Source organism: Chiloscyllium plagiosum, chromosome 9, assembly GCF_004010195.1.
Source record: "Chiloscyllium plagiosum isolate BGI_BamShark_2017 chromosome 9, ASM401019v2, whole genome shotgun sequence".
In the NCBI taxonomy this organism is placed as follows: Eukaryota; Metazoa; Chordata; class Chondrichthyes; order Orectolobiformes; family Hemiscylliidae; genus Chiloscyllium; species Chiloscyllium plagiosum.
The window spans coordinates 76,694,465-76,705,828 of record NC_057718.1 but is presented as its reverse complement, the minus strand read 5'-3'; the positions used below and the strand labels follow the sequence as shown (position 1 = coordinate 76,705,828).

Below are 11,364 nucleotides of genomic sequence, written 5' to 3'. Positions count from 1 at the left end.
CCAATCCCCATCAAACACTCCCAGGACAGAGACAGCATGGGATTAGGTACAGAGTATAGCTCTCCCTACACTGTCCCCATCAAACACTCCCAGGACAGGGTCAGATACAGAGTAAAGCTCTCTCTACCCTGTCCCCATCAAACACTCCCAGGACAGGGTCAGATACAGAGTAAAGCTCTCTCTACCCTGTCCCCATCAAACACTCCCAGGACAGGGTCAGATACAGAGTAAAGCTCTCTCTACACTGTCCCCACCAAACACTCCCAGGGCAGGGTCAGATACAGAGTAAAGCTCTCTCTACACTGTCCCCACCAAACACTCCCAGGGCAGGGTCAGATACAGAGTAAAGCTCTCTCTACACTGTCCCCACCAAACACTCCCAGGGCAGGGTCAGATACAGAGTAAAGCTCTCTCTACACTGTCCCCACCAAACACTCCCAGGGCAGGGTCAGATACAGAGTAAAGCTCTCTCTACACTGTCCCCACCAAACACTCCCAGGGCAGGGTCAGATACAGAGTAAAGCTCTCTCTACACTGTCCCCACCAAACACTCCCAGGGCAGGGTCAGATACAGAGTAAAGCTCTCTCTACACTGTCCCCACCAAACACTCCCAGGACAGGGTCAGATACAGAGTAAAGCTCTCTCTACACTGTCCCCACCAAACACTCCCAGGACAGGGTCAGATTCAGAGTAGAGCTCTCCCTACACTGTCCCCACCAAACACTCCCAGGACAGGGTCAGATACAGAGTAAAGCTCTCTCTACACAGTTTCCATCAAACTCTCCCAGGACAGGGTCAGATACAGAGTAAAGCTCTCTCTACACTGTCCCCACCAAACACTCCCAGGACAGGGTCAGATTCAGAGTAGAGCTCTCCCTACACTGTCCCCACCAAACACTCCCAGGACAGGGTCAGATACAGAGTAAAGCTCTCTCTACACAGTTTCCATCAAACTCTCCCAGGACAGGGTCAGATACAGAGTAAAGCTCTCTCTACACTGTCCCCATCAAACACTCCCAGGACAGGATCAGATACAGAGTAAAGCTCCCTCTACACAGTTTCCATTAAACTCTCCCAGGACAGGGTCAGATACAGAGTAAAGCTCTCTCTACACTGTCCCCACCAAACATTCCCAGGGACAGGATCAGATACAGAGTAAAGCTCTCTCTACCCTGTCCCCATCAAACACTCCCAGGGCAGGGTCAGATACAGAGTAGAGCTCTCTCTACACTGTCCCTTATCAAACCCTCCCAGGACAGGATCAGATACAGAGTAAAGCTCTCTCTACCCTGTCCCCATCAAACCCTCCCAGGACAGGGTCAGATACAGAGTAGAGCTCTCTCTACACTGTCCCTTATCAAACCCTCCCAGGCCGGTTTCTGCTTGCATGGCTGCCTAGGCCTTTGGGAGGGGATTGGGCTGTGTGTGACCGTGTTGTTGAGTGGTGTGTGTCCCTCCTGAGGCTCTGTGCTCGGTGACGATGATGTCGAGGCAATCCCTTACTTGCGATGGCGCAGATCATGGCAAGTGCTGCGAAGGTCCCTGCCATTCCCTGACCACTCATGATGGGCGCAGTGTATAACGCAGGCAGTAACCCAGCCAGGCCGAAGATACTGCCCTGCAGGACAGCTCCGAAACCTGCAAGAGAGAGAGAGAGAGAGAGACAGACACACAGTGTGGAGGAAATCAGGAGCATTAAATCCCTGCAGTGTGGGAGTCCCCACCTGAACCCTGTAACCCTGCATTTCCCACGGCCAATCCACCCCGACCTGCACATCTTTGGACTGTGGGGGGAAACCCACGCAGACACGGGGAGAATGTGCACAGACAGTCGCCCGAGGCTGGAATCGAACCTGGGTCCCTGGTGCTAACCACTGAGCCTTCCTTTCACCGGCTGCCTCTTTTTGGTATTCCCTTTAGCGGCAGACAATTGCAACACCTTGTAAGGCCCAGTGTGTGTAACTGAGCCAAGTTGGGGGTCCCACGGTGGTTTTCTCTGCTCTCTGTAAAGACAGTTCCATCTTGGCTCACTCTCCTCGTCTCAGAATCACTGGATAATGAGGCAGCGAGGAGGTTATTCAGCCCATCTTGCTGTGCACGTTCTCTGAAAGAGTTTTCCACTAAGTACCTTTCTCCTACTTCCTCAGCGGTGCTCTGCAGGTTTCAGAGTCACTCTGTGATATCTGTCTGGATGGATTTCTGCCATGCCTTCAGACAGCAGGTTTTCTATCCCAAAAACACTCGACCTGACAGGGGTTTCCCCTCAGCCCCCTCCTGGTTCAACCTGACTCTGTGTCCTCTCATTACTGACCCTCACGTTGGAACTCTTTTGCTCTCAACAAACACGTTATATTTTCAACATCTCAAATAAATTTCCTCTTGACTTTCTCTGCTCCAAGGAGAACAATCCCAAGGTGCACCAGGGAAATTCCCCAAAGATCCTCAGGCAGCCCCTTCCAAACCCACAGCCACTTCCATCGAGAAGGACAAGGGGCAGCAGATACACGGGGACCCCACCCCCTGCAAGTCCCCCTCCGAGTCCCTCCCCATCCTGACTGGGAAATATCTCCCCGTTCCCTCACTGTCACTGGGTCCCGAATCCTGGAATTCCCTCCCTCAGGGACATTGTGGGTCTACCCCCAGCACACGGACTGCAGCGGGTCAGGAAGGCAGCTCCCCCCCACCCTCTCAGGGGGGCAACTAGGGACGGGGTAATAAATGCTGGCCCAGCCTGCGACATCCACATCCCACAAATGAATATAAACAAAACCTCTATTTTCATTATATTACTATTGCTTTATGTTAAAAACAGATGCTTCCAAACCATTTTCTCAATTTCAAACTGAATATTAAATATTATCATGTTATGATCACTAGTTCCTAAGGGATATTTTACTTGTGGGCCAATTCTCAAACCTGCCTCTTTGCCCAGTACGAGATCCCAGGATAGCCCTAATGCAATCTATGGATTTGCTGTGTCTACCCTTTCGAACTTGATTGACCTTTCCACACAATAGCGAAAGGTGTAACACCTCTTCCCCCTCACTTGGCAAAGCCTCACATACACCTTCCAGGTCAAGCACTCTACCTCCTTCAATCCAGCCTCCTGTATTCACTGCTCCCACTGCCATCTCCTGCACACTGCCAAGACCAGACACAGACTGGGTGTGAAACACCAGCGCTCTGTCTGTCAGACTGACCCTGGTCTCCCAGTGACTTGCCATTTCTATAACACCCCCCCCCCCCCTTTGCTCCCACACTGACATTTTCCTGCTGCAACATCCCAAAACACTTCACAAGCTCAAGGAACAACACCTCACACACCCAGGGCACGTTACAGTCCTCTGGTCTCAATGTTGACTCCACAGCTTCAGAGTATGAGCTGTGTTCCTTTATTTTACTTTCACCATCCCACCCTCTCTTGGCCATGCCTTGTCTCGCTGAATTTGCAAGACATCTTCTGCTTTTCACTCCTATTATTGACACCCATTTTACATCCCTATCTCTCCTTTGGCACCATTATTCCTGCCATTATCTTCCTCTACGGGCACCCTCGTAACCTGCTCCACTTGCTCCACCTCCACCTTTATCAAACACATAGAAAACCTGACTTTCCAGCACTTCCTGTGCTGAGGAAGACTCATACCATTCACCCTGTTTCTCTTCCCATTTCCAATCACACGGATTTTAAGGGAAGGGTTATAATAGGGACCCCTTCCCCAAGCGAGGCAAATTCTCCTTTAAATCCTCACCAGTGAGGCCTCTTCAATCTGCAGGATGCAACTTTGGGGAGACATGCTGCTTGTCGTGTTGAATTGGTTTGGTGGTTTCTGCTTGGACTTGTACGTCCTGTGGGTCGGTTTATGTCATCGCGTTGTTAAGAAATTCAAAGCTGTGATATTTCAAACTGTCTAATTCATTCTAAGTTGGAATGGAGTTGGGTGTCTAGAAGTTACTTGGCAATTCTGCCTGGATACAAGACCCACGCAGTTCATGTTGCCAAGGAGACAGGTTGTTTTAGGGAGAGGAATGTCCATAGATAGACATTGCAGGTTGGATTACAAATTTTCTGGGATATCTTTGAACTGACAGACGCTTGACAATGGTGGATGCAGCTACAATCACACCATTTACAAGGCATTTGGACGGCCAGGTGGACAGGAAAGGTTTACGGGGCCAGATGCAGGCGAATGGGACTGGCTCTGTTTAAGAAATCTGACCGTGGATGGGTCGGACGGAAGGGCCTGTTTCCCTGGTGTATGACACTACCACAGTCTGATATACTCCCAATGTACACACGTCTTCACACTCAATCACACTGGTGCTCACACTCAGACACTCACACTGATGCACCCTCACATACACACTCACACTCACACCCACTCTCATACACACACACTCTGCACATTCACACTTATACACTGGCTCCCACATACAGCTCACACTCACACACTCACCCACTCTCATAGACACACACTCTGCACATTCACACTTATACACTGGCTCCCACATACAGCTCCCACTCTCATACACACACACTCTGCACATTCACACTTATACATCAGCTCCCACACCTGCTCACACTCACATACTCACCCATTCTCATAGACACACACTCGGCACATTCACACTTATACACTTGCTCACACTCACACACTCACCCACTCTCATACACACACACTCTGCACATTCACACTTATACATCAGCTCCCACACCTGCTCACACTCACATACTCACCCATTCTCATAGACACACACTCGGCACATTCACACTTATACACTTGCTCACACTCACACACTCACCCACTCTCATACACACACACTCTGCACATTCACACTTATACATCAGCTCCCACACCTGCTCACACTCACATACTCACCCATTCTCATAGACACACACTCGGCACATTCACACTTATACACTTGCTCACACTCTCACACTCACCCACTCTCATACACACACACTCTGCACATTCACACTTATACACTGGCTCCCACACCTGCTCACACTCACCCAGTCTTGTGGACACATGCTCTGTACTGCACATTCACATACTCACACACACACTGCTCACACTCACAAAACACAATACTTAGCTTCCAAATCACACTTACTGATCCAGTATCTTAAAGACATTTTCACTTACACACTCACACTCGTTTACTCACTCTCAAGTACGTGTACACACACACACACAGTATCCTGTTACACTCTTAGCACGTTGTAGACTTACTGTTGATAAGGACAATCGTTAGCATGGTGACAGTGAAGAAGACGATGGGTTCCAGGGAGACTTTCACCAGGATTGAGGTGAAGAGAAAGAGGATGAAGATAGCAGCAAGGCATCCACAGATCCGGACCACCTCTGGGATCCTGATTTTGGGGAGAGAGGAGACTGTTACTTTACAACCTGTTCCCAAGATCCCAATCTGGTCCTGTTGGGGAGCCCACCCTTCCCAATACTATTCCAAGGTATCCAATCCTCGCACCTTGCCCTGAGCTGGAACACGAGATTCTCCATCTATATTCAGTTGTGCTAAACGTTAGGGAAGCGATCAAACAGGAAATTACAGGCAGTGCTGTAATTATGGACATCCCTCACTGCATGTGGATTGGACAAATCAAATCCGTAATAATACCTGACAGGGTAAATTTATAGAGTGTGTTTGAGATGGTTTTCTGGATCAATACATCGAGAATCCAACTAGGAAACTATTCAAGACTGGGTCGTGTGCAACGTGAAAGGAATAATTGGAACTCTACTTGGAAACCTTTTCGGGAAAAGTAAGCACTTACGATAGAATTCTTTATCAAGACAGGGTCCTGAATCTAAACAGAGTGATAATGGCACGAGGCGTGAGCTGGCTGTCAGAGATCGGGTTGGTATTACTGAGAGGGGTCACACTGAGAAGACAATGGCTAACGGGACCTGCAATGATAGCTCACTCCGAAAATAATACAACGGGCAGCAAGCTTTGGAAATCGGAAACAAAACAGAACGAGCTGGAGAAACTCAGCAGGTCTGGCATCACAAATGGAGGGAAAGCAATGTTAACGTGCCGAGTCCAGTGAGCCTTCTTCGGAATCGTTTCTCCAGCAAGATAGGGTTTGTGTTATAATTTCTCCTTCCTGTCTGTCACAAACATAACAGAGCAAAAAAGGGGGGCCATGGCTAACAAGGGAAGTTCGGAAATAGCCAGGGCCAGACAAATTGGCCAAAAATGGAAACCAGGCCTGAGGGTTGGAAACTGCTCAGATTTCAGCAAAGCAGGAAAAAGGAAGTGGGGAAGAGCGGGAATACAGTACCGGAGAGGCCTGGTAGAGGATGTACAACCGGACGGTAAACATTTCTGTCAGGGTGTGGAGAGAAAATTACCAGGGAAGGCAAATGTGGGAGCTTTCCAATCAGACATTGTCCAAAACCAGGGATGGCAGGACGAGAATGAGGAGTAAACCATTTCACACCGAGCTGAGGAGAAATGTCTTCACCCAGAGAGCAGGAGGGTGATGGCATTCACTCCCACAGGAAGCAATCGAGGCCAAGATAATGAGTGATTTCTAGAAGTTGTAATGTAGCATTTGGGGCAGGGATCAGTGGGTTACCGCAGGGATCAGTGGGTTACCGCGGGGATCAGTGGGATACCGCGGGGATCAGTGGGTTACCGCGGGGATAGGTGGGTTACCGCAGGGATCAGTGGGTTACCGCGGGGATCAGTGGGATACCGCGGGGATCAGTGGGTTACCGCGGGCATCAGTGGGATACCGCGGGGATCAGTGGGATACCGCGGGGATCAATGGGTTACCACGGGGATCAGTGGGGTACCGTGGGGATCGGTGGGTTACTGCGGGGATCAGTGGGTTACCGCAGGGATCGGTGGGTTACTGCGGGGATCAATGGGTTACCGCAGGGATCAGTGGGATACCGTGGGGATCAGTGGGATACCGCAGGGATCAGTGGGTTACTGCGGGGATCAGTGGGTTACCGCGGGGATCAGTGGGTTACCGCGGGAATCAGTGGGTTACCACAGGGATCAGTGGGTTACCGCGGGGATCAGTGGGTTACCGCAGGGATCGGTGGGTTACTGCGGGGATCAGTGGGTTACCGCAGGGATCAGTGGGATACCGCGTGGATCAGTGGGATACCGCAGGGATCAGTGGGGTACCGCGGGGATCAGTGGGGTACCGCGGGGATCAGTGGGTTACCGTGGGGATCAGTAGGTTATCGCGGGGATCAGTGGGTTACCGCGGGGATCAGTGGGATACCGCGGGGATCAGTGGGGTACCGCGGGGATCAGTGGGATACTGCGGGGATCAGTAGGTTACCGCGGGGATCAGATGGATACCGCGGGGATCAGTGGGTTACCGCAGGGATCAGTGGGTTACCGCAGGGATCAGTGGGTTACCGCAGGGATCAGTGGGATATCGCGGGGATCAGTGGGTTACCGCGGGGATCAGTGGGTTACCGTGGGGATCAGTGGGATACCGCGTGGATCAGTGGGTTACCGCGGGGATCAGTGGGTTACCGCAGGGATCAGTGGGTTACCGCGGGGATCAGTGGGTTACCGTGGGGATCAGTGGGATACCGCGGGGATCGGTGGGACACCGCAGGGATCAGTGGGTTACCGCAGGGATCAGTGGGATAACGCGGATATCAGTGGGATACCGCGGGGATCAGTGGGATAGCGCGGGGGTCAGTGGGATACCGCGGGGATCAGTGGGATACCGCGGGTATCAGTGGGTTACCGCGGGGATCAGTGGGTTACCGCGGGGATCAGTGGGATACCGCATGGGTCAGTGGGTTACCGCAGGGATCAGTGGGGCACGGCAGGGATCAGTGGGATACCGCGGGGATCAGTGGGGCACGGCAGGGATCAGTGGGATACCGCGGGGATCAGTGGGTTACCGCAGGGATCAGTGGGTTTCCGCGGGGATCAGTGGGATACCGCGGGGATCAGTGGGTTACCGCGGGGATCAGTGGGATACCGCGGGGATCAGTGGGTTACCGCGGGGATCAGCGGGTTACCGCCGGGATCAGTGGGTTACCGCAGGGATCAGTGGGTTTCCACGGGGATCAGTGGGTTACCGCGGGGCTCGGTGGGGTACCGCGGGGATCAGTGGGATACCGCGGGGCTCGGTGGGGTACCGCGGGGATCAGTGGGGTACCGCGGAGATCAGTGAGTTACCGCGGGGATCAGTGGGGTATCGCAGGGATCAGTGGGGCACCGCAGGGATCAGTGGGTTACCGCGTGGATCAGTGGGGTACCGCGGGGATCGGTGGGGCACCGCAGGGATCGGTGGGTTACCGCGGGGATCAGTGGGGCACCGCAGGGATCAGTGGGTTACCGCGTGGATCAGTGGGTTACCGCGGGGATCGGTGGGTTACCGCGGGGATCAGTGGGATACTGCAGGGATCAGTGGGATACCGCGGGGATCAGTGGGATACAGCGGGGCTCGGTGGGGCACGGCAGGGATCAGTGGGATACCGCGGGGATCAGTGGGATACCGCGGGGATCAGTGGGATACCGCGGGGATCAGTGGGATAATGTAATCTCTGCAGGTTTGCAGACAGCACAAAGCTGGGTGGGAGGGTGAGCTGTGAGGAGCAGTCAGAGATGTCTCAGTGGGATTTGGACAGGCTGAGGGAGTGGGGAAATACAGAGCAGATGCAGTATAATGTGGATAAATGTGAGGGGTTGGGGGGGGTCAGGAAGGCAGATGATGATCTGAATGGGGACAGGTTGGGAAAGGGGCAGGGGCAATGGGACCTGGGTGTCCTTGTACCCCAGTCTCTGAAAGTAAGCGTGCAGGTACAGCAGGCGGTGAGGAAGGGAAATGGGATGTTGGCCAACATAGTGAGAGGATTTGAGTCCAGGAGCAGGGAGGTCTTGCTGCAATTATACCGGATCTTGGGGAGATCACACCTGGAGTATTGTGGACAGGTTTGGTCTCCTTATCTGAGGGAAGATGTTCTGGTGATGGAGGGAGGGCAGCGAAGGGTTACCAGACTGATTCCTGGGATGGCAGGGCTGGTGGATGAGGACAGACTGGATCAGTTAGGATTATTTTCACTGGAGTTTAGAAAAACCAGGAAGTGATCTCATCGAAAACTACAAACTTTGAACAGGACTTGACAGGGTGAACACAGGAAAGATCTTTCCAATGACTGGGGAGTTCAAAAGGATGGGGATGACTGTGTGAGGTTACAGAGGCGGCCATTTTGGACTGAGACAAGGGGAACTGGCTGCAGCCAGACATGGGGGAGCGTGTGGAGATCTCTACCACAGAAAGTGGTTCAGGACAAATGTTTTGAAGAAAGAGACGTTTGGTTCTTCGGGCTGAGGGGATTAAAGGTGACAAAATGACAACCAGGTCCTGAGTTGGATGGTCAGCTATGATCCGACTGAATAGCAGATCAGGCTAGAAGGGCCGAATGACCTACTCCTCCTCCTAGTTTCTATTTTATGTCTCATTCTGTCAACCTGGTCCCCCAGGTATACCTCTGATGGTGGGGTCAGTTTGTATACATAGCTAGCCTGTTACCTGGTGAGCTGGCCTGTAACCAGGTGAGATAGCCTGTGACCAGGTGAGCAGGCCTGTAACCTGGTGAGCTAGCCTGTGACCTGGTGAACTGGCCTGTAACCTGGTGAGATAGCCTGTAACCTGGTGAGATAGCCTGTGACCTGGTGAGATAGCCTGTGACCTGGTGAGCTAGCCTGTGACCTGGTGAACTGGCCTGTGACCTGGTGAGATAGCCTGTAACCTGGTGAGCTAGCCTGTGACCTGGTGAACTGGCCTGTAACCTGGTGAGATAGCCTGTAACCTGGTGAGATAGCCTGTGACCTGGTGAGATAGCCTGTGACCTGGTGAGCTAGCCTGTAACCAGGTGAGCTGGCCTGTGACCTGGTGAGCTGGCCTGTGACCTGGTGAGCTGGCTTGTGACCTGGTGAGCTAGCCTGTGACCAGGTGAGCTGGCCTGTGACCTGGTGAGCTGGCCTGTAACCTGGTGATCTAGCCTGTGACCAGGTGAGCAGGCCTGTAACCTGGTGATCTGGCCTGTGACCTGGTGAGCTAGCCTGTGACCAGGTGAGCTGGCCTGTGACCTGGTGAGCTGGCCTGTGACCAGGTGAGCTGGCCTGTGACCAGGTGAGCTAGCCTGTAACCTGGTGAGCTAGCCTGTGACCAGGTGAGCTAGCCTGTAACCAGGTGAGCTGGCCTGTGACCTGGTGAGCTGGCCTGTGACCAGGTGAGCTAGCCTGTGACCAGGTGATCTGGCCTGTGACCAGGTGAGCTGGCCTGTAACCTGGTGGGCTAGCCTGTGACCAGGTGAGCAGGCCTGTAACCTGGTGATCTGGCCTGTGACCAGGTGAGCTAGCCTGTGACCTGGTGAGCTAGCCTGTGACCAGGTGATCTGGCCTGTGACCTGGTGAGCTGGCCTGTAACCTGGTGATCTGGCCTGTGACCAGGTGAGCTGGCCTGTGACCTGGTGAGCAGCCTGTGACCAGGTGAGCTGGCCTGTTACCAGGTGAGTAGCCTGTGACCTGGTGAGTAGCCTGTGACCAGGTGAGCTAGCCTGTAACCAGGTGAGCTAGCGTGTGACCTGGTGAGTAGCCTGTAACCGGGTGACTAGCCTGTGACCTGGTGAGTAGCCTGTGACCTGGTGAGTAGCCAGTGACCTGGTGAGTAGCCTGTGACCTGGTGAGTAGCCTGTGAGCTGGTGATCTGGCCTGTGACCCGGTGAGTAGCCTGTGACCTGGTGAGTAGCCTGTGACCCGGTGAGTAGCCTGTGACCTGGTGATCTGGCCTGTAACCCGGTGAGTAGCCTGTGACCCGGTGAGTAGCCTGTGACCCGGTGAGTAGCCTGTGAGCTGGTGATCTGGCCTGTGACCCGGTGAGTAGCCTGTGACCTGGTGAGTAGCCTGTAACCCGGTGAGTAGCCTGTGAGCTGGTGATCTGGCCTGTGACCTGGTGAGTAGCCTGTGACCTGGTGATCTGGCCTGTGACCTGGTGATCTGGCCTGTGACCCGGTGAGTAGCCTGTGAGCTGGTGATCTGGCCTGTGACCAGGTGAGTAGCCTGTGACCTGGTGATCTGGCCTGTGACCCGGTGATCTGGCCTGTGACCCGGTGAGTAGCCTGTGACCCGGTGAGTAGCCTGTGACCCGGTGATCTGGTCTGTGACCCGGTGAGTAGCCTGTGAGCAGCGCAGCGTACCGTGGAAGGAGGATGGAGTTGATGCAGCTGAAGACCAGCAGTGGCAGCATGGCACACAAGGTCATCATATTCCCAAACTTCCCCTGCAGGTAGTTCTCCTGGATCACACCGTCTGTCCCATTCAGACGGAAACGGTCCGTGGTAACATTCACA

The 11,364-nt window shown here is 53.4% G+C and overlaps 2 protein-coding genes across 2 annotated transcripts in view; both read right to left on the bottom strand.

Moving 5' to 3' along the window:
* LOC122552954 (filamin-A-interacting protein 1-like) overlaps nt 1-11,364 on the bottom strand; it is a 250,336-nt gene that overhangs the window by 9,432 nt on the left and 229,540 nt on the right. The gene's annotated exons all lie outside the window — the stretch shown is intronic.
* On the bottom strand, nt 1,359-11,360 carry LOC122553259 (equilibrative nucleoside transporter 1-like; the record flags this gene model as incomplete). Its single annotated transcript, XM_043696843.1, has 3 exons — nt 1,359-1,639; nt 5,236-5,375; nt 11,212-11,360. Coding segments are annotated over 3 exons (570 nt in total), but the record flags the coding sequence as incomplete, so codon positions are not given.